The 22869-nt window shown below is 42.2% G+C and overlaps 1 protein-coding gene across 1 annotated transcript in view; it reads right to left on the reverse strand.

The window, feature by feature from the left end:
* UVSSA (UV stimulated scaffold protein A) overlaps window positions 1-22869 on the reverse strand; it is a 69478-nt gene that overhangs the window by 11875 nt on the left and 34734 nt on the right. Inside the window, exons 9-11 of the mRNA XM_020797050.3 lie at window positions 18809-18986; window positions 16793-16939; window positions 13034-13217 (exon numbers count right to left, since the gene is read on the reverse strand). Of these exons, the coding sequence (XP_020652709.3) occupies window positions 13034-13217; window positions 16793-16939; window positions 18809-18986 (509 nt within the window). The remainder of the gene's footprint in view (window positions 1-13033; window positions 13218-16792; window positions 16940-18808; window positions 18987-22869) is intronic.

A 22869-nucleotide genomic window follows, 5' to 3' on the forward strand; every position in this document is an offset into this window, starting at 1 on the left:
CAGGAAGAAGGAAGGAAGGATAAACGACTGAGAGATGGAATTGAGATACGACTTTGGGGAGGAAAGAAATATCCATGGATAGTTTGACCTTGTCCGGTAAAAACTGTAAATAAGGATAGTCATGACGTAAGGCCATTAAATCACTAGCTCATTGAGCTGAGGTGGTGGCGACGAGGAAAACTGTTTTAAAGGTAAGTAGCTGTAAATCAGTTGAAGCTAAAGGTCTGAAAGGAGCTTTAGTAAGTTGTTGCAGTACTGGTGCTAGTGACCATTGCGGGGAAGGCAGGCGGGTAGACATGAGATAGACCTTTAAGAAAACGTTTCAGTGTTGGATGCTTGAAGAAATCAGTTGCTGGAGAGTTAGGGGGCTGATAAGAAACTATGGCAGAAAGGTAAACTCTCAAGGAAGAGAAGGAAAGGCCGCTAGACTTGAAATGAAGCAAAAAAGGTAGAACAGTAGCAAGTGATGGATTGATAGAAGACAATGAAGAAACTTCAGTGAAAAATTTGAATCTGTTCCATTTCTACAGCTAAGCCTTTCTAGTGGAGGACTTCTTTGATTGACAGAGGACGTTCATTAACAAGGCAGAATCCTCCACCCTGCCAGGTGCAGAAAAGGTAAGTCTGGGTGGAGTACTTGGAGTTGTTCTGCATGAGGAGGTGGCACAGGTGAGGGAGGTGGTGAATGTCTGATGAGAGATTGTGAAGGATTGGTGTTACATACAGCACTGATGTTACCTGTCTGTCATGGGTTTGGAGGGAAAGTTCCAGCCTATGGGGAGTGGAAGGCGGGACATCAGGAGGAGGGGCTGTACTGTATATATATGTGGAGCGTGTGTGGAGAAAAAGGAGAAGCTGGAGAAGAGCTGAGAGAAGAAGCTTGAGTGGGAGTCTGTGTGTCAGACAGGGTACTACTGTGTGTCAGTCAGTACCAACCTGATAGGTTCAGGTGTCTGTATGGTTAGCCAGAACTGATAGGTTCAGGGTCTGTGCTTCAAGTTAAGTGTTCTGTGTGAACCAAACTGTGTGTATGTATGATTGAGACTAAGCCACGTTACTGTATCTTATTCACCTGATCATTTTATTTTTCCCTGTGTGTTATTTAATAAACCTTGTTCTTTTATTTGTTAAAAATCCATCCCTGGTCTGTGTGACTTCTTATAGGGAATGGTTGGTGGCAGCTTAGTGAAACTGTGGCATATCCCAGTAGGTCTGGGTTTGTCACATTGATTGGTGTCCAGCGTGTGGGATACGACTGGTCCAGTTGTCCAGTGGTCCAGCAAAGCCTTGGCAAGTGTGCCCAGAGCAAGGGGGGTCTAGTCAGGGACAATCTGAGAGCGCGTAGGTAATCTTCTAGGTGTGCCTCACGGGGAGGTGCGCTAGTAGAAGAACGTGTAACCTCAGATTGGGGACTAGATTGGGGAGCTCTGAAGCAGCCTGTTTTGGCGGGAAAAAAGCTGAGGCAAAACTGTGTAGTAGCAGTGATCTAGCCTGCCTGCTGAGAGGCCTAGCAGAGGGGGGTAGACTCTGGCTCGCAACTGTTGCAAGTTAGTGCTGAAGAACAGCAGCAATCTATAGAGAAGGCTGGTTCTGAGGCAAAAGAAAAAAAAAAGTGGTCGCTTTATTTTGAGGCTTGACTTTTGAAAGCAGCCTGTGCTGGGGGGGGATTATGCCCTTGACTCGAAGCCAAATGGCAGAAATGGGTGAAGTGAAAGACCCCCAGGTAGACCAAGGTTCTGAGGATGAATTTGGCTCAGTGCAGGGTGACAGCACGGGAGAACAGGACCCAGAACTCAGGAAACTGCTCATAGCCCAACAGCATGAACTGAGGATGAGGCAATTGGAAAGAGAAGAAAGATTAGAGAGAGAAAGAAGGGAGGAAAGGGAAAGGCAATTTGAAATGGAAAAGGAAGAGAAATAGGAAAGGGAAAGGGAGAGGCAAAGACAATTTGAATTGGAATTGCAGAGAGAGAAAATGGCGTTTGAGTTAAGAAAATTGGAACTGATGAATCAGAACAATAATAACAATAGGGATTCTGAGGGAGGCCAATTGTCTAAAGCTGACCTGAAGAAATTCCCTGTGTACCACAAGGGAGATTGTCCTGAGGTGTTCTTTTCCCTCGTGGAAAGAGCGTTTGTGGACTTCTCAGTAAGGGAAACTGAGAAGATGACCATTATGCGATCTTTAATCAGTGGCAGCCTGGCAGAAGTCTATGCAGAGATGCCACAGGAACTGATGAAAGATTTTGCAGAGTTTAAAAAACTGGTGTTTGCCAGACATGGGATAAATGCGGAACAGCTGAGGCAAAGATTCAGGTCAATCACCAAGAAACCAGAGCAGACTTTTACCCAAGTGGGGGCCCAACTGGTGAGGCTGCTAGAGAAATGGCTATCTCAGGAGGGGACAGAGACCTTTCAGCAGCTCAAAGACTTGATAGCGCTGGAACAGTTCTATTCAGTCCTGCATGGGGAACTGAAATTCCAGGTGAGGGAAAGGAAACCGAAATCTGTGGCAGAAGCAGCCGAGATCGCAGATTTTATTTCCCAAATAAGAAAGCCCTTGGGTGAGGGGAAATCGATAGGTAAACCCAAAGAAACCTACAGCAAGTACTCTCAGGGACCAGGAAGAAACCAGCAAGGGGGAGGGACCCATGGTGAAGGGAAGCCCTCAGACATGAAACCAAGACCTCAGATTTTGGAGGGAAAACCAAAACAAGATGAGAAAGACTCAAAATATAGCAGAAAATGTTATTTCTGTCAGGGAAAGGGCCATCTAATCTCAGAGTGTGAGAAATTAAAGCAGCTAAAAGGAATTGTGCCTCAGGATTTGAGTGGAACCAAGCCAAAAGCTGTGTACTGTGTCCAGAAAGAGCAAAGCTCCTTGTCACTGAGGGAGCCTGTTGCCATGGCTACTCAATCTGGAACAGTTACATCTGCTGATCAGGCTGAGGAAAATGGTCCTCTTGTTGAGGTCAAGCACTGCTTGCTCGTGAGAACAGATTCTCAGTTGTTTGAAACAGCAGGGGTGGACGTAGGAATACTTGACCATCAGTATCGGGGGCTGAGGGACACTTGTTCCCAGGTGACCCTGTGCCATCCAGATATTATTCCTAGGGAATATATAATCCCAAATGAGAGCATGAAGGTGGCAGGGATTGAGGGGCAGGTGATCTCACTGCCAGTAGCGGAGGTACCTGTGAACTTTCAAGGCTGGAGGGGAGTTTGGCGGCTAGCGATTTCATCGACTCTGCCAGCAGCCGTGCTCGTGGGAAATGACCTGGCTGAACATGTGAAACGGGTGCTAGTGATTACACGTTCACAAGCCACCACGGGGACAGTTCAGGGGGGTAATGATGAGCCAGAGACGGAAGCAGAGGGGAGTTCAGAAGCTGTGGTGGAAACCTTAACCACAGACAGCCGATTTGGCCAAGAGCAAAAGGCAGACGCCACTCTCCAAAAGTGTTTTGAACAGGTGACAGACGCCCAGCTAACACCTGAAACCCCAGTGAGATTTCTAGAGAAAAAGGGGATTTTATATAGAGAGACCCTGAGGAATATCTCAAAAGGGGGAGATGGGATCCGAAGTCAGCTAGTGGTACCTGAAAAGTATCGCCCCATGATCTTACAAAGGGGGCACTCTGACATGTTTGCTGCGCACTTAGGGGTGAACAAAACACAGCAGAGAATCACACAGAATTTTTACTGGCCTGACATAGGGAAGCAGATTAGGGAGTTCTGTAAACAATGTGATGTGTGTCAAAGGCAGGGGAATAGCCGCGACAGGACCAAAGCAAAGTTGTGCCCTTTGCCTGTGATTGACACTCCGTTCAAATGCATAGGGGTGGATATTGTGGGACCTTTGCCCAAGGCCACAAAGAGGGGGAACAGGTTCATTCTCACCATTGTGGACCATGCCACGAGGTACCCTGAAGCCATACCCTTGACTAACATTGAAACTAACACAGTGGCAGATGCCTTGGTGGGGTATAGGTCCAGGATGGGATTTGCCTCAGAAATAATCACAGATTTGGGCGCATCGTTTACATCGAAGCTCATGAAACGCTTATGGCAAATCTGTGGAATTAAGCACAAGGAAACCACTGCCTATCACCCTGAAAGTAATGGGTTAACTGAGAAGTTCAATGGGACTCTAATGCGCATGATTAGGGCTTACTTGGCAGAGAATCCAAACAATTGGGACCAGAAGCTGCAATCCCTTTTGTTTGCTTATCGATCAGTGCCACAAGCCAGTACCGGGTTCAGTCCGTTTGAACTTTTATTTGGGAGAAGGGTGAAAGGGCCCCTTGATTTGATCAAACAAAATTGGGAGCAGATCACCCAGGATGACCCACAAGACGTTGTGACATATATAGACTCTTTAAGGAAGGACCTAAAGAGAAACCTAGAGCTAGCAGCAGAGACCCTGCAAGCTCAAAAGGTCAGAAAGAAAGCTTGGGATGACCAGGAAGGCAGGGAGAGGTACTTTAACCCAGGGGAGGAAGTGCTTTGGCCTAGGCTCTGCAAAGAGAACAAACTGCAGCGGGGTAGCCCAGAAATAAAATACTTGGGTCACATAGTAGGGGGAGGAGTGATAAAACCCCTAGAGGCCAAGATAGAAGCTGTTCGTTATTGGCCCAGACCCAACACCAAGAAAAAAGTCAAATCATTTCTTGGGTTGGTGGGCTACTACAGAAAGTTCATCCCGAGGTTTAGCGAGATTGCGGCTCCGCTGACCGATCTGACGAGGAAGAAGGCTGATGACCGCATCCCGTGGACCAGCGACTGTGAGGAGGCGTTCCAGCGGTTGAAGCAGGCGCTCATCAACTATCCAGTGCGGCGTGCTCCAGACTTCGACCGGGAGTTCATCATCTACACCGATGCGTCTAACAGCGGGGTAGGAGCAGTTCTTTGCCAGGAGGATGAGAATGGTGACCAGCATCCAGTGTCCTACCTGAGTAGGAAACTCCAGAAAGGTGAGAGACATTTGGCAACCGTGGAGAAGGAGTGCCTGGCCATAGTCTACGCGATCCAGAAGGCCAAGCCTTACATCTGGGGAAGACATTTTGTTCTGTGCACTGACCATTCACCACTGCAATGGTTAAAGACAATGAAAACCCACAATAGTAAACTTATGAGGTGGGCTTTAAATCTGCAAGACTATGACTTTGAAGTGAAGGTGGTCAGAGGGTCAGTGAACTGTGTGGCTGACGCCTTGTCAAGAAGACCTGAAGAATGAAGACGGCGAAAGAAACATGGACTATGTATATATTTTGATGACAAAAAGTCAAATGTGTCTGTTTATTAAACATGTTGGTTTGTATGAATAAAGGTAACTTGATGTATTGTTAATGGTAAATGTTTAAATGCCTAATAGAGTGTAAGTATAAGTAAGTATGATATTGTATGTTATTATATGACTGTTTTTGTTTGTTTTGGGTCCAGGTTGTTTTTTGGTGAAAAGCACCTTAGCTTTCCCCCTACAAAACAACTTATAAAGAGGGGAGGTGTTACATACAGCACTGATGTTACCTGTCTGTCATGGGTTTGGAGGGAAAGTTCCAGCCTATGGGGAGTGGAAGGCGGGACATCAGGAGGAGGGGCTGTACTGTATATATATGTGGAGCGTGTGTGGAGAAAAAGGAGAAGCTGGAGAAGAGCTGAGAGAAGAAGCTTGAGTGGGAGTCTGTGTGTCAGACAGGGTACTACTGTGTGTCAGTCAGTACCAACCTGATAGGTTCAGGTGTCTGTATGGTTAGCCAGAACTGATAGGTTCAGGGTCTGTGCTTCAAGTTAAGTGTTCTGTGTGAACCAAACTGTGTGTATGTATGATTGAGACTAAGCCACGTTACTGTATCTTATTCACCTGATCATTTTATTTTTCCCTGTGTGTTATTTAATAAACCTTGTTCTTTTATTTGTTATAAATCCATCCCTGGTCTGTGTGACTTCTTATAGGGAATGGTTGGTGGCAGCTTAGTGAAACTGTGGCATATCCCAGTAGGTCTGGGTTTGTCACATTGGAAACCAGGGTTGTCTTGGCCACCAAGGGGCTATAGCAATGGCATTGGGTTTGTCTTGTTGTAGGTGAACCACGACCTTGTGGAGAAGCGGGAATGGTGGAAAAAGGTAAGTGATGATCTTGGGCCATTGGCCGATGAATGCATCTCCTTGGGTGTTTGCCAATGCTGGGCTCGGGAGCAGTATCATTTGCACTTCCGATTCATGCGGGAGGTGAAGAGGTTAAGAATTGGTTTGCCCCATCGTTCACATAGGCAAAGAAAAACTAGAGTTGGTGCGGCTGAGTAGATCGGCCAAGTCATTGTCGTGGCCAGCAATGTGTAAAGCCATGAGGCAGATAGGATGTGCTAGGCACCACTCCCACCAACAGCTCTAATTCCTTGATGTGAAGCAATTTCTCTCTGGAAGACCACTTGTCATGGATTTTGAGAAATTTGAAGCGAGCTCCCCAGCCTGTGAGGCTGACGTTGGTGGTGACCTGTATTTGTGGTTGTGGATGTCGGAACAGCAGCCCGACGGATAGGTTGGGAAGAAAACACCACCACTGAAGTTGGGAGGCAAGTTCTGGAGCGACCTAGAGGAGGGTCTGTGAATGGGTCAAAGTGGGCGAGAAACCACGACTGAAGAGATCTCATCTTGAGACGTACGTGCTGCACTACTGAAGTCATAGAGGCCATGGTGCCTAATACAAGTTGCATAGTCAAGGCAGGTACCATAGCATGAGGGGTGAAAACTTGAAGTAATGCAATGAGATTTTCTCTCTTGTCTGGAGGTAGAAAAGTGTGAGCTTGTGTGGAATCTATACCTATATAATGAATAATCTTTGTAGGTTTCAAATTTGATTTTTGTTTCTTGACAGCGAGACCAAGACCACAAAGGAGGGTAAAAGTGAAGTGAGTGTCACGTTGGGCCTTGCGATGGGAATAAGCTATGAGGAGCAAATCGTCGATATATGGAAATATGAGAATTTTTTTGCAACCTGAGGTAAGCAGCTACTGGTGCCATGCACTTGGTGAATACTCTTGAAGCTGTTGCAAGGCCGAAAGGAAGCCTTTTGAATTGGTAGGCTTGTGAACCTAGCTGAAATTGAAAGAATTTTCTGTGTGAAGGATGTATGGAAATACGAAAGTATGTGTCTTTGAGGTCTATGACAGTGAGCGAGTCGTTTTTTCAGAGAAAAGGGAGAACTGATTCGAGGGTAACCATACAGAATTTTGTAGTAATGATGTATTTGTTTAACTCTCGTAGGTCTAAGATAGGGCGAAGACCTTTGTCCTTTATGGTGAAATAGCGAGAGAAAAACCCTTTGTTGTGTTGTGAGACGGGTTGTATGGTGTCTTTGAGGAGTAAATTTCTTATTTCCTCTTGTAGGGTTGGAGATGATGGAGTGATGACATGTGTTGCAGGAGGAAGTTGGAAGAAATGGATGTGGTAGCCGTCACGGATGATGGACAGTATCCAGGCATCTGTAGTGATGGATTCCCAGACAGGTAGGTGTTTCTAAAGGGCAGGATGGGTGGAGTGGTGTGTGATCTCAGTCATGGGAGTGTCAAACGTGATGTTTGGGCTTGCGCTCGTTGCCCCTAGTAATGGGTTATTGGCGGGGTTTATTTCTTTGATTTATGAAATGGGATGTATGATGTTTGTTTTGGAGCATCACGTTGGAATTTTTGATATGAGTTGTAGGGTTGTCTCCACTGATTTTATTGGGGGCGTTGCTGGTAGGATGGATAAACTCCCCAACGTCTAGCTGCTGATCTTTTCTTTTTCAGGTTTTCCAAAATATCATCAGTTTCAGCATTAAAGAGGCCTGCTCTATCGAATGGAAGGTCTTCGATAAATGTGTGGGCATCCTCAGCTAGACCAGCTGTCCTTAGCCAAGAGAAACGTCATAAGGCTACTGAAGTGGCCATTGACTTTGCTGTGGTTTCTACTGTGTGCCTAGCAGAAAGCATCTGTTGTTTGACAACGGAAAGACCGTCTTGTTGAAAGGTTTGGGCGAGTACTTTTTTATCTTCTGGTTAAGATTCGACAAAGGTTGACATATTGTCCCAAAGGAAATATTGATATGCACCCATGGATCCCTGGTAGTTAGCGACATGCATGGTAAACACTGCTGATGAATAAAGCCGTCTTTCCATTGAGTCAATCCTTCAACTATCTTTATTTGGTGATATGAGGGTTTGTCGATGCAGAGATTTGGATTGTGAGACTTCGACAAAAATAGAGTTTGGAGCTGGTTGTTTTTGAAGAAATATAGAGCTCCAGGATCATGGACTCTGTAGAGGTTATCAATTCATTTAGATATGGTATGGGAAGAGGCTAGTGTTGTTCAGGATTGTTGAGTCGTGCTGGGTAGAGACAGAAGCATCGAGATGTGTATTGGAGTAGTTGTATCTTTAGACACTGAGTTGTATAGATGATTGGCCAGTTGTGTTGAAGGACGCTGAATTTGGAGATTGAGAGACTTAGCCATATGGATCATAAGTTGGGCGTAAGTTTGAAAGTCTTCAGCTGGTGATGGCGGGTCGGCATCAACAAGGTCAGATTCTGGTGAGGTAAGTAATACTGACGGCGTCTGAGGTCTGGATCCATGATCAGAATAATCGGGATTGTGTCGGGAGTCGACGGATTGTTAATAGGTTGAGTGTCATAGTACAGTGGTGCCTCGCTTGGTGACGTTAATCCGTTCCAGCGAAATCGCTGTAGAGCGAAATCGTCATCAAGCGGGGAAAAAACTATTGAAATGCATTAAAAACCAGTAAATGCATTCCAATGGGCTAAATACCTAATCGTCTAGCGAAGATCCTCCATAGGGCGGCCATTTTCCAGCGAAAATTAAGTCCTGAAAACAGCCGGGAGCCATTTTGCACAGCGGGCGGCCATTTTAAGAGCTGCCAATCAGCTGTTTTCAGATCATCGTAATGTGAAGAATCGGTTCCTGAAGCAGGGAACCAATCATCGTAAAGCGTAAATTTTTCCCATTAAAACATAATTTCCCATTAAAACCTCGTCAAGCGGATTCGTCATTTAACAAGGTAATCGTTAAGCAGGGCACCACTGTATTGATGTTTGTGGCTCAATGTCAATGGAGGCGGCATGTCCATGGGCATTTGTTGTCGATGGAGGTGGCATGCCCATGGGCATTTGTTGGTGTCGAGGATTTTCGATATCGATGTCATCCGAGTGTCCATGGATGTCATTTGATATGGTTGAACGTCGGTGTCGAACTCGGGGTCATAGTGATGTCGAGTTCAATGGCTTGGTTCTATTGGGTGATGGAAATCATGCGTCAATAGAGAGACAGAATGACTGTCCATGAACTAGGACAGATATCGAAGATCATCAATATCAGAGCCTGTGTCTCGGTGATGTCAAAATGGAGGTTGTTGATGAGCTGGTAAAGCAGTGGAGTATATAGATGCTGGAAATGCCGAGCGAGAGGAATGATTTCCCTCATCTGGATTAGTGGGAAAATATTGGGCGGCTGGAGCTGTAAAACCCTCATGTGTAGAAGAAAACTGCTCGACCGTCCTGGGTCTTTTAGGTGCCAGGTAGGGAGCAGGTTGGAGTTGATGTGGGTCACGGTGATAGGACCGTTTCAACATTGGTAGCTGTGAAGATCGAGGCCCCCCATGAGAAGGTATGGCCGAGCTGGATAGAGCAACTGGCTGATTGGTGGTTGCAGTTTGTCCGGTTGATCACTGGTCGGGACAAATGGCAACCTGGGGAGAGTGCTGAACACGGGTTTGAGCCACGCGTTATGAAATAGACGGCTCCAGGGGCTGGTGGGGCTGATGTCTCTGAGAAGGTCGTGGTAGACAATCAGATGTTACCGACTCTAGTTGTTGTTTGGAGTCGCCTGTCAGGTGAAGCAACTACAGAAGGATGGCTTGAAAGAACAGAGTGTTTAGGACTGGGAGGAGAAGATGTTAATCGATCAACTCTTGCCATCGCATTCTGGTGATTGGGAGCAGGGTTGATGAGAGGGGATTCCATCATCATCAGAAGGCACACCAATAGGGATTGATGCGGCAGTTTGTTGAGGCTGTTGAGAAATGACTGCAGCTTTAGATTTATGCCGTTTAGGTCTTTTTAGGTGGAGAAGGCTCTGGAACCAAAGAGGCTTCAGTGGACATTTGACATTTAGTGGAGGGCTTCAATATCGAGGATTTTGGTATGAAGCGCTTCGATTTATGGGTTTTTAAAGTTTTAGATGAAGTGGATGGAGCATCGGAGTGGGATGGCGTGGTTGATGGATGTTGTTTTGAGGCTTCAGAAAGAGCCTTCTCCATTGCTTTGGTTTGTGAGGTGGCTTTACAAGGAGGTTGGGCTATTTTGGTTGGTTGAAGGAATTGTTCCCAAAGACGGAGTTTTACTCTGGGTAAGTGAGAACGGAGGACTCCGCACTTGAAGTTCTTACAATGTTGGCAGGAGGACGTCTGGTGTGCCTCTCCCAAGCAAAAAAGACACTTGGTGTAGCTGTTAGAGAGTGGTATTTTGTTATCACAGAACACACAGTGTTTAAACGGGCCCAAAGGAGCCATGAATAGAAAATTATTTGAGGAGAAAAAATTATGAGGGGGGGAGATGCTGCAGCCAGAGGCCGAACGAAGTAGAAAAATGAAAAGAAAAAAAACTCTGATAATGAATTTGATCTAAAAGTTTAAAAGGAAAAGACTGATAACAGGAAGGAATCAAGAATAAACTCTCCTTCTCTTTTACTCACAGAAGAAGAACTATGAGACTCTCAATGCAGCGGTTGAAAGAAACTGAAAGGGGAGCCTTGGTGCCAAGGTACTTATACGAGGGGGGCGCCTTATTCTAATGTGTTTTTTGCTACCGCAGAAGCTCTAGAACTTTCCGATGAGGCTCCGCGCAGGCATGGATCACCCAGGGGGTGATTCACAGAGGCCACAAAGAAAAACATCTATGACATATAGGTTAGAAAAGCCATTTGGGACTTGTGGATGTGTTGACTTATCTGTATCATTTTGGATAGGAATATCCAAATAGAAAGGTGCTCCTGAGGGGCTAATCAGTGCAGGGAACTTTGCTATCACTGAAGCCATTGTTTCTCTCTGATCTGAATGTCTTTATTCCTTAAATAAAAGAATAAGACTTCTTGAATTCTTTTCCGAGCTAAATGTTTGATAAGACATCTCTAGATTTAGGCAAATGTTTAATGAATATTATGTTTGCATGTGGGGAAGTTGGTGGAGAGTAAACAGACACCTCTGAAAATACTGTGAGGCAAAACAAAAGTTTTGTTTTGAGAGCCAGCAACTTTTTCAGAAGAAAAAGAGGTGAAGGCCTGTTACTGGCAAGTGACATAGGCAGACTGGAGCCTAAGCAGGATGTACTATCAGACAACTAACTGCCTGTGTGTTGGGGGGGGGCTTAAAAAACCCCAAAAAACACTGCTGCTTGCTCCCTCATTTGCCTTGGTCACTTGTAATCTTACAATCAAAGAACAGAACAGGAAAGGGCATCAAGTCCAATTCCCTGCTCAATGCTGGGATCCAAATCAAAGTAAGTCTGATAGATGGCTGTCAAATTTTCTCTTGAATGCCTCCAGTGCTGGAGTGCTCACCACCTCCTGAACTAATTGGTTTCTCACTTACTGAGTTCCAGGGAAACAAATATTTGAGCCCCTCTGGGTTTACTCTAGCATTTAACACCCATTCAGAATTCTGGCCACTTTGTATTGAGCACTGGCCGGTTGGATCCCTTCTTCTCAAAGCAAAGACTTCGAAGTAGAGTTACATTGAAAGAACTGGAGGAGAGATTAGCCAATGTCCTGCTTGCTTCAGGTACCTGAAGACACTCTCAGTGCTGACAAATGTCTCATAGCTGATATGGACCAAAAAACTGTAGTATTGCTAACTCCGTATTTTTACTGTAATGACCTCCAAATGGAGATGCACTTGAAGATGATTCAGAAGCTTCACCAAAGGCAGAATGTAGCTGGCAGAATTGTGACTAGTACAGCCAGGTGGACTTGTATTATACTAATTTTAAAAGATATCTACTGGCTGCCTGCATGCTTCTGGGTTCAGTTCAACGTGCTGTTTACACTTAAAATCCGAAATGACTTGGTATTCACTGAGAGAGAAAAGTTCAGATAAGTGATTTTTCTATCAGTGTATTCATTGTTTTAAGACAGGGATTGCTTTCCCCCAAATACCACTAGCTCATTGTGTGATAAGAAAGTCTGCCTTCTCTGTTGAATCACCTGCAATGTGAAACAGCTTCCCAACTGGAGATGCAAGTTGCACTGACATTATATTAGACTGTGTTCATGAGCTTCACATCTGATCACTTTGGGACAGAGACATTTCAGTGAGATGGCTTTGATCTCATTCAGGAATTCTGTTTCTAATCATGTGCTATATTGTGCTGAACAGCTCAAACACTGCTCTGAATTGTACATTTCTCATTTATGTATCTGATCTGTGTCCTGTTCATTCTTCAGAGAAGCTTAGAGTTGCATGCATTCTGTTATCCTCTTGATAACCTGCTAGGACAATTAATTCTGTTAAATATCACTAAGCGATCTTCATTCCTGGAGGTTTTGAAAACAAAGCCTTTCAGTTCACAACTACATCCAGCAAATCATATCACATGATTCAAACTTTTTACTCTCATACACCAGGATTTTTTAAAAGTGCACATAAGTTTTAGGGTATCTATGACCTTTGTTGAAAAGCCCAGTGTTCTCCTATTACAAAAGAGACCAAGCTATTTACAGCCACAGCATGTTACATTTGCTTATCCATATCTCTGTCCATCAAAAATATCCCCAACAGCAATAAATTTGTTGCAATAGTTTTTTTGTCTTGTGATTTTAAAATCTGTTTTTAAAAATTGTGTTTATGGCAAGCAGGTGAAATTTGGCAACATTGTTTACATTTTTTTCAGGTGAAAATGCTGCTGCAGTTCTAACTCTATGTGGGTTTGGCAACAATACGTGACTACCACAAGCGGAACACTTTGAATTTCATTATAGACTCACCTTAAACCTATCCTGCCTTTCACAAAGATTTCCATTAGGCATCGGCGCCCGACATTTATGTTTCACTGGTTCAAACTTGCCAGCAAAGGTTATGTATCTGCTTTTCAGCAACTCTGCAATTTCTTTGTTTTCCACTTCTTCTTCAACTTCATTGGGTGCCCAAAAGCGGTGCTGAGAGGAAAATCTAGCAAACAGAACACAATCACAACAAAGCACTGTATTCTGCTTTGAAGGCAGGCACATTGTACAGAATCATTATAATAGATTTTTCCCCATTATAAAACCATGAGAATAGACTTTTCCTATTATATAAACCATGCTCCGAAGAGTGATTTTAAACATTAACCCTTACTTGACTGGAAACACAGACACAAACTACATGAGTTTTTAAAATCTAAATTTTACACTTGGTCTGCAAATATATTAATCTAAAATACAACTACAATTTCAAAAGGACTCCAAGGGATTTACTTCTAGGAATGCTTGCAGATTTTGTTCTGTCTGCATGTTGAAGGAACCAATCTGTTTTGCGCTCTGAGAATTAATACATGGATCACAATGCAGTTATCCTTTGGGATTTTTCACTTCACCAAAAGCTAAAATACAGTTGTGTTCAAGGAATGTCTTCTGAATACTTAACATAGTTATAAAGATGGATGCACATATGTTTAAGATAACTTGACTTAATGTATAAAGTGCTGCTACATTCATCCAAAAGTTATGCTCTAGTCTTGCTTTATGCTTGTCACACAAGAGTGTGGACTGAGTAACAGTGATCTGAATTTGCCTGACATCACTAGATGTATTGTTTGGTGCCATTTCAGGTTCATATCTTTACCACTGGGGTTTGTGCTTTCTCTCCTGGGCTAAATATATTGATTCCCATGACAATGGGTCTTGTTTCAGGGGAATTCTAATTTTGGTTTGTGAAGATCTCATATATTAATAATATACAAATACACCCTGCAGACAGAGAACCAGCATATAAACCAGTACAATTCTATGCTAGCATCTTTTTTTTTGTGGGCATAATAATCTTTTCTTCCTTAATTATTAGACTGATTCAAATATAGTGGAATTGAGAAAAACTACAGAATGTGTATGCAGATCAGTTCTCAGGCTGTAAGGAAGTGCAGCTAAAACACTTTGTCATGCCTTGTTCCTGTAGACAGGAAATGTTATCACAGGATACAACACTGGGATGACAATCCCTGGATGCAGGGATTCCTTTGTGAATGCGTATTCTGGCATGTCCCAAGAGGTTTGGAATCTGGCTCTAAAGTAGTCTATGAACGAGAAGTGACAAGAAAGTTACTTTACTAAAACTTTTAGAAGTAGCATGGATTCAGAAGCTTTTAAAAAATGGATGTAAGTACAAAGTGAACACATAGTTGCTTTATATTTTTATGTCTGAGGCAATTCTACATAATTTTGTTGTTAACATCTTATGCCCCCTGGTGGACTGAGAATACCTTTACCTTTGAAAGTTTTCACATATTTGTATCTTCCAATTACATTACTAGTCTTTCTTATATCTAGTTCATAAAATTGTTTATTGGCAGTATAGCCTGTGCAACTTTATGTTCATAATGGTAGTAAACCATGCAGACACAGCGTTTTAAAGTATTTTAGCAATTTTCATAAATGAAAAGACATAAAATAAATAAATCCTAGCAATTAGGCACAAATGACGTCAACAGGACTAATTAAATTTTCCTGACATGGTCACTGAAGAATCCCTTACAGTGGATGTTTTTAACTTATTCATAATACTGTCTGATTTCTAAGGTAAATAGCTCAGTTTATTTGCAGTTGTTTTTTTTTTTTTACAATTAGTACAAGTAAAAGACTCCACCCTCCCAAACTCTTCACCTCATGAACTTCACTGGTGAACATTTATGGTAATAACAAAGGCTGGCATTTCAGCCTCTATTCATCTCTGCAGCATGGAATCCAGAATTTATCACAAAACATCAAGTTTGCTAAACTTGGTTTTCAACTTTTAACACACTTTCTACTACCTATAGTTGTACAGAGCAAATTTTAAATAAAATGAACTGCTAGCATTGTTTGTGTCAGCTATCTCTGCTTGCATCTATTCTTTAGATCCACCACACTCCCTCTGAGTTGTGCAGTATGCACAAATGGCCCAGCTTTGTTTCACTACTTAGGAAGGCATGGAGCTGCACAACTGACTTACGTAGTGTTTCCCCAATACCTTCTCAGACACCAAGGACAGGACATCAGATTTGCACTGCTTTTTGCATTCTCTGAAATACCACAGGAGAGGAACAAGGTCTTGCCCCTCTTCCAAGTGCATGGACTGGAGGAGTCAGAAGAATGAAGAAACCTCAAGTAAAGCTTCCTATGAAGCTAAGTTAAAAAGGGATGAAATTTAGAAACCATCTGCTTATTATTAGCAATCTGAATGAATATCATCTGTTTCTTAGTACTACCTGTTCTATCTGACTCTCCTATATTCCAGGATAAGGAATGCAGCAAATTATATCCTCAATAATGTTGTCAATAAAATATTTGTTATTTATTAAAACTACCACAAGTAAATTGGTATATAGGCACATGCTTTTGTTACTGGGCAAGCACTGGGAATATAGGAAACTTTATTAGTCAAACTATTAGTCCATCTAGCCAAAACTATTGGCATGAACCAATAGTGCCTTTGTGCTTTCCAGGTTCACTAACATCTGGAGTTCACTGACATCAGTGAAGCCACTTGTATGGAAAGCATGTACTTTACCAATTTGCTATGGACTCTTTAATAATCCTTATGGTCTATGGAAGACTAGCTAAAGGCCCTTTCTGTAATATTTTTTCTGTGTATACTGACAGAATATGACAACACAGGGTCATTCCTATGATCTGGTATAAGGCTGCCTGTACAATTTCTGTCAGTACAATTCAAATGTGAAAGCAGTGTGGTGTACTTGACAAAGTGACAGATGAGGACCACCTATTCCCAAATTGAAATGCCTGCTCCATTAAGAAGCTCATTGGATGATCTTGGACTGTCAATTTAGAGACTGCTTCCACATCTCCCAGCATCATTGTCTTTTACGAGAAAGTGATGACTTCCTAAATTCCCGGACATGGGCCCCAGATATTCCTGGATTACAACTTCCAAAAATCCTGACGATAGATTATATTCATTAGGGTTTCTGGGAGTTATGGTTCATGAAGATTTGGGGCTCCAAGTTTAGGAACCACTAGTATGGGCCCAGGAATTCAACAGCTTCCATCTCCTACAACACAGAAACCAAGAATGATAGCAAAATAATAGGTAGTTTTGTTATATTGAAATAATCTTGTTAAACACATACTAATTATAATACTTTGATTATGAAGGAAGGTTATGCAAATGTGCAGCTCTGAGACATTCAGGTGCTTGAAATAAAGTATAGATATGCTTTTCTATTTGATAACTAGATATTACTTTTTAAAATATAAATATTTATATTTTACTCTCTGGTTTTTATAGCTTAAATTTCAGTTGAAATGCTGTGAATCATTTAAGTAAAGTGGGTGAATTACTTTGCTCAATTCCATTTCTAAAAGGAACAATTAAGAGGTACTGGAAATCCATGTAGTCAAAACTTAATTTTTGAACTACTGGATGGAATACAAATGGCCTTTTCCCTGCGTGTACAAACACCACTTGCCAGAAGACTCTTTAAAATATGATCACATCAAGGGAAGAAATAGTTAATTATTTTAGAAGAAAATGTGAGAAAATATACTTACTTAAGAATCTTGCTAGAAGATTCTGGTTGCTCTTGGCCCCAGTAAAAAAGATCCAACCCAAAAGGCACAAAAGGAGCCTTGGCTTTTTCGTCTTCACATGTATTGTTCCTCTCCCCAGAAGCTGTTGGCTCAGAATTTCTAGATACACTTGATTAAAAGAGACACAGGTTTATGTCACCTTCATTATTAAGAATTGTAACACAAATTCACTAACACTTTATACATAAATCTGCATACAACTTACCTTGACAAGCTGGAAGTTAAAGACAAACAGAACAAATTTATTTATTTTATTTATTTATTTATTTTATTTCTATCCCGCCTATCTGATCATATTAGACCACTCTAGGCGGCTTACAGTAAAAACAACAATGTAATTTTAAAACTTTACAGCAGAAACTTAAATTAAAAAATAATAATAATAAAGAACAGAATAAGAAAAAAGATCGTCAAGGGTTTTCTGTTGGGAAGGCCCGCCTATACATCAATGTTTTTAGTTGTTTCTTAAAAATGCCCAGCGAGGGAGCCGCGCGAATCTCAGGGGGCAAGTTGTTCCAAAGGCGAGGAGCCACCGCCGAGAAGGCCCGGATTCTGGTCTTTTCCTTTCGGGCCTCTCTCGGCGTTAGGCTCCTCAGCCTTATCTCCTGGCTCGCGCGAGTGACACGGGTAGATCTAGATGGGAGAAGGCGTTCCGCCAAGTATCGAGGTCCTAAACCGTTTAGGGCTTTGTAAGTAAGCGTTAACACTTTGAAATCAATGCGGAATCGGATTGGCAGCCAATGCAATGCGGCCAGAGTGGGGGAGATATGTTGGTATCTTCTCAGCCCACTGAGTAGTCTGGCCGCCGCATTCTGCACCACCTGTAGTTTCCGCAGCAATCTCAAAGGTAGCCCCACGTAGAGCGCATTACAGTGGTCTAATCTCGAGACTACAAGCGCATGCACCAGAGTGGTGAGAGACCCCACATCAAGGTAGGGCCGCAGCTGGGCTATCCGCCTGAGATGGAAAAAAGCGGAACGGACCACGGACGCCACCTGGGTCTCCATGGTGAGCGCCGGGTCAAGATGGACACCCAAGCTACGGACCCCATCCCTGGCGGGCAGGGTCACCCCCCCAAAAATGAGGGAGTTTCCCATGTCCCCAGGTGTGGGGGCGCCCACCCTCAGTACCTCTGTCTTGTCCGGGTTCAGCCTCAGCCCGTTCTCCTGCATCCATTCCTGTACAGCCTCCAGGCAACGCTGAAGGGACAGAACGGCATCTCCTGCAGTTGGAAAAAAGGAGATGTAGAGCTGCGTGTCATCCGCATATTGATGGCACTGCGCTCCACACCTCCTGATGACCCCTCCCAGCGGCCTCATGTAGATATTATTCATATTCATCATGTCTGTACATTCACACCTATTCTGGCACAGATAAGCATGAAACACTGAATAGACATGTGGTGTGAAGTTTTTTACTATGTTTATCTGCTTTTCACTTTTTAAAAAAATAGTGACAATCTGTAGTGAAAATTAGATTTATAGAAAATGCATTGGTTCTACTATAAACAGCTGTCTCTTAATTCACAAAGCTCTCAAAAATCCAGAACTAGCAAATTCTTTATGCTTCTTGAACCCTATTTAACTGATCCCCACAAAATTTTGCCTTTGTTGCCTTTCAATTTCAAAAATACACACTGGGGGAACAAACTTTGGTATTTCAAAGCAAGGAAATGCATATCAAAAGTCACAATTTCTTCACTACAGAGAATGAAGCAATCTGTAAACAAAAAAAACGTATGCTTAACATGCTTTGTTAGTCTTTAAGATGCCACAAACCTTTATAACTTTTTACAAGAAACTCCTTTCAAAATATTGTCTGTCTGGGAACACAGCTGAAGTACTACTATCCCATGCTTTCTACAGCTTGTTATGGTTATAGTTTCAATGAATGCATCTGTGAGTATAATGCACAAATGCATGCACAAACACATAATCATAAACATGTACACTCATATATACATAGGTATCTATTAACCTGTCATCTGTAGCTTGACTCCTCGGTAGTTTATCTTGGATGATTTTCCATGTAGCTGCTGCGCAGGTTGGATCACATTCTTCTTCATTTCTTTTAGGATGGAACTGGGAGGTCGGTATAGATGTCTTCTTTACTATCCCAACTGCTAAGGGGTTTGGAGGTATTGCAGGCTCCAGACCTGCAGGAAAAAAAAGACAAATATGCCAGTAAATAAACCTTTACTGAAACTATTTAGGATAGATGATAAATAAGCAACCCATTATCTGAAAGAAAGGGCTGATTAGTTTATATAGGGCAACTTAAGAAGCAAACACTCAAAGTAAAATTTTGCTCCAGTAAGTAGGACGCATCACTCCAGTGGGTTGAAGTTGCAACTGAACTCATCATCAAGAAGAAACATACCTGCTTTCAGATAGCAGTGATACTTCATTCCTTAAAAAAAATCCACTACCGTATTTTTCGCTCCATAAGACGCACCTCTCCACAAGACGCACCAAATTTTTAGAAGAAAACAGGAAAAAAATAATTTTTTTTCTTCTCCTAAAAATTGGTGAGCCTTATGGAGAGGTCCATCTTATGGAACAATCACACCTCAATCACACTTGCACCTTTGAAGGATGCGCAAACTGATATAGAACAAGTTAAAAGGAGGACAACAGGAATAATCAGAGGACAGGAAACCAAGTCCTATGAAGAGACTGAAAAAAACTGGGCATGTTTAGCCTTGAGAAAAGAAGAATGAAGGGCAATATGACAGTACTCTTCAAATACAGTGGTGCCTCACACAACGATGTTAATCGGTTCCAAAAAAATCAACGTTGTGTGAAACATCGTTCTGTGAAACACCATTTCCCATAGGAATGCATTGAAAACCGGTTAATCCGTTCCAATTGGAACGGATTGCCATCTTTAAGTGAAAAAAACCCATAGGAAACATCATTGAGTGAAACAATGTTTCCTCCATTGGAATGTATTGAAGCCGACTCAATACATTTCAATGGCTTTGCGAAGTCCGTTTTTGCTCATTTAAAAGTGCCTTACAATGCTTGGAACAGGTTTTAAATGCTTGCAATCGTTAGCCCACCTCCTGAACCCTATGCAAACTTAATTTGGTGTTGTTCTGAGTCGTCTTTAATTTTTGGTGATTTTTTGAATTTTCTCTCATTGGAATGCATTGGACAGAAAGTTCCAAACATTGTAAGACCCTTAAAAATGAGCGAAAACGGAAGAGCTTAAATGCATTGAACTGTCCATTCAATTGATTTAAATGGGGAAAATAAAAAAATCAAAAAGGGACATTGTTAAGTGAAATTCCCCCATAGAGAACATCGTTAAACGATGGGGGAAATTCCTCAAAAAAACCCATCGCTGTGTGAATTCATCGTTGTATGAAGCAATCGTTGTGCGAGGCACCACTGTACTTCAAAGGCTGTCACATAGACGGGCAGGCTCTGTTCTCAATCATTCCAGAGCGTAGGACAAATACTAATCGGCTCAAATTACAGGAAGCCAGATTTCAACTGAGTACAGTAGACCCTCAACTTACGAAGGTCCCTACTTATGAAATTTCGAGGTACAAAAAGCTCTGGCCGCAAAATTTTAGTTCGACTTGCGGCTGGAGCTTCAACCTACGAAAGGCAGGGGGAAAGGGTGGGAAATTCAAAGCAGCCCCCGCTGTCCTCTTGTCTCCTGTCCCCAGTGCCCTCAGGCAGAGGGCACTGGGGACAGGAGACAAGAGGGCAGTGGGTGCAGCTTTCTAAGCCCTGAAAGCTGGCAGTGGGCGCAGAGCGGCTTTCTGCACTGCTGCCCTCTGTCTCTTGTCCCCGGTACCCTCTGCTCCTGTCCCTAAGGGGAAAGGAGGCAGAAGGGATAGAAGGCAGAGGGCACTAGGTGCAGCTTCAGAAGCCCGGGATTTTTTTCTTTGGCTGGAACGTATTAAATGGTTTTCAGTGCATTCCTATGGGAAATGGACCCTCAACCTACAGAATTTTTGACCTGCGGCCACAGTTCCAATACGGATTAATTCCATAAGTCGAGGGTCCACTGTATCAGGGAAGAAACTGTAAATGTTAGAAAAATACAAGGATGGAATCATTTACTCCAGGAGATGGTGAGCACTCCAATACAAGAGGCATTCAAGAAAACACTAGACAGCCAGCTGTCAGATATACTTTAACTTGGATTCCGGCACTGAGCAGAGGGTTAGACTCAATGGCCTTATAGGCCCCTCTGAACTCCATTGTTTTATGATTTCATTGCATCTCCGTACATTATGTATAGAGAAATGTAAGCACTGACTAGGGTGGATGGGGGGACAGTGTAGCAAAAATCTGGAACACCGTACAATAGTATCCTTAGTGACCTATATTGGCGCATGCAAATTCTTGGGTGTGCAATCCAGCTTACAACATGTAATATAGCAGTCAGTAGGAGAATATGTCATCTAGTACTAGAAAGGGAGGAGGTGGAAGAGGGCCTGGCGTGTTCTGGTCCATGGGGTCATGAAAAGTCGGACACGACTTAACGACTAAACAACCAGAAGGAAATAAAATCACATCAGCCACATGACAGACAGGAGCATAGTTTAAATGAAATGCACATTCAAAGGAGAATACTTCCTGCATTACACTTCATTTTACAGCCTTTCCAAAGTCTCTGCCAATATGACAATTTGGATAATCTGTGCCATTGGTAATGGGATTTAATTAAGTGAAACAAAAGTACAGAACATTTGTGCGAGCATCCCTGTTACCGTCAAGTTTAGTATTAATTCATCATGTTTCAGTTTACTGATGAAGAAATGAAATATTCAGAAGGTTTTTTTAATTGTTGAACAATAGAGACCTCCTTTCTACAATTCAGTAAAGAAAACCAACAGCAGAAAACTATGGATGGTAAGAAATCCTAACAACTTGGTTAGAATTAACTTGCTACTTCCATTTTAAGCAATAAAAAAGGAAAATAAAATACTAACTTATAATAATCATATTCTCTTAGTTAGATAAGTTTAAAGCAAATTAACTAAAATGCTAGATATCAATTTTGATTAATAACATTTAGAAATACTCACCTGCTACAAATTACAATTCTTGGGCAGAAAGCATGCCTATATAAGAAAGAGGATGAGGCTTTAAAAGTGAAATGCTTTGTATTATCCCCTTGTAAGAATACTTTGGCTCATATTTCTTATAAATTTTCCTTTCAGGATTTTAAAAATATAAATCCAAATTCCCCCCCCTTTTTTTTGTTTAAATTGACCAAATGGCACCTATTTACTTTTTGCAATAAAGTAGACAGTGTTAAAGAGATAAATCAATAATAGGAAATAGAGAGGCTTGGGTTTCAGCTGAAAGTTAGGCTGCTGAATGCTGACATTATTGATTTCAGCTAGTTCAGCTGGCCTTGTAATTAAAATGTAAATTTGAGAAAGAGATTATGTCCTAACAGAAATGGTGGGATTAGGAAGAGATAAAAGCTCCTAAAAGAAAATTCAGCAGAAGCAGAACAGGCTTCACCAACCATTTGGATTTAAGAGAATCAAAAGAAACATTAATATATGTTTAAAATAAAAGGGAAAAGCACAAAACAATAATTAAATAATATGAATAATATTTTTGAAGAACAGAGCTCTGCCACTTCCACTCTCCAAGTTTTGTTTTGCAGACAACTCAGGCTAATTCAAAACACACAACTGTTATTAGTATACGTTGGAATATAAAGAATTCTTCCAGGTACGCCCAAACGCTGACATGACATGGAGAATTTTCTTTATTTCCTCAACCCTTTCCTCTCTTAATAAAAGGTGGTGGTGGAAAAACTTGATGGTATCTTCTGCATATTTTAAATTATTGACCTTACTTCCACATTTTAACGCTACATTCATTTGAATCTCGTCTAGGTTTTCTTAAATGTTCTGCATATGGATTGAGCAGATAAAGACAAAATGCACCCTTTTTGGACATTTTTTCTTGTGGAAAACCATTCTGTCTCTTCATATTCTGTCCCAACAGTAGCTTCTTGTCCACAATACAAATTATGTATCAAGACAATCAAGTGCTGAG

Source organism: Pogona vitticeps, chromosome 3, assembly GCF_051106095.1.
Source record: "Pogona vitticeps strain Pit_001003342236 chromosome 3, PviZW2.1, whole genome shotgun sequence".
In the NCBI taxonomy this organism is placed as follows: Eukaryota; Metazoa; Chordata; class Lepidosauria; order Squamata; family Agamidae; genus Pogona; species Pogona vitticeps.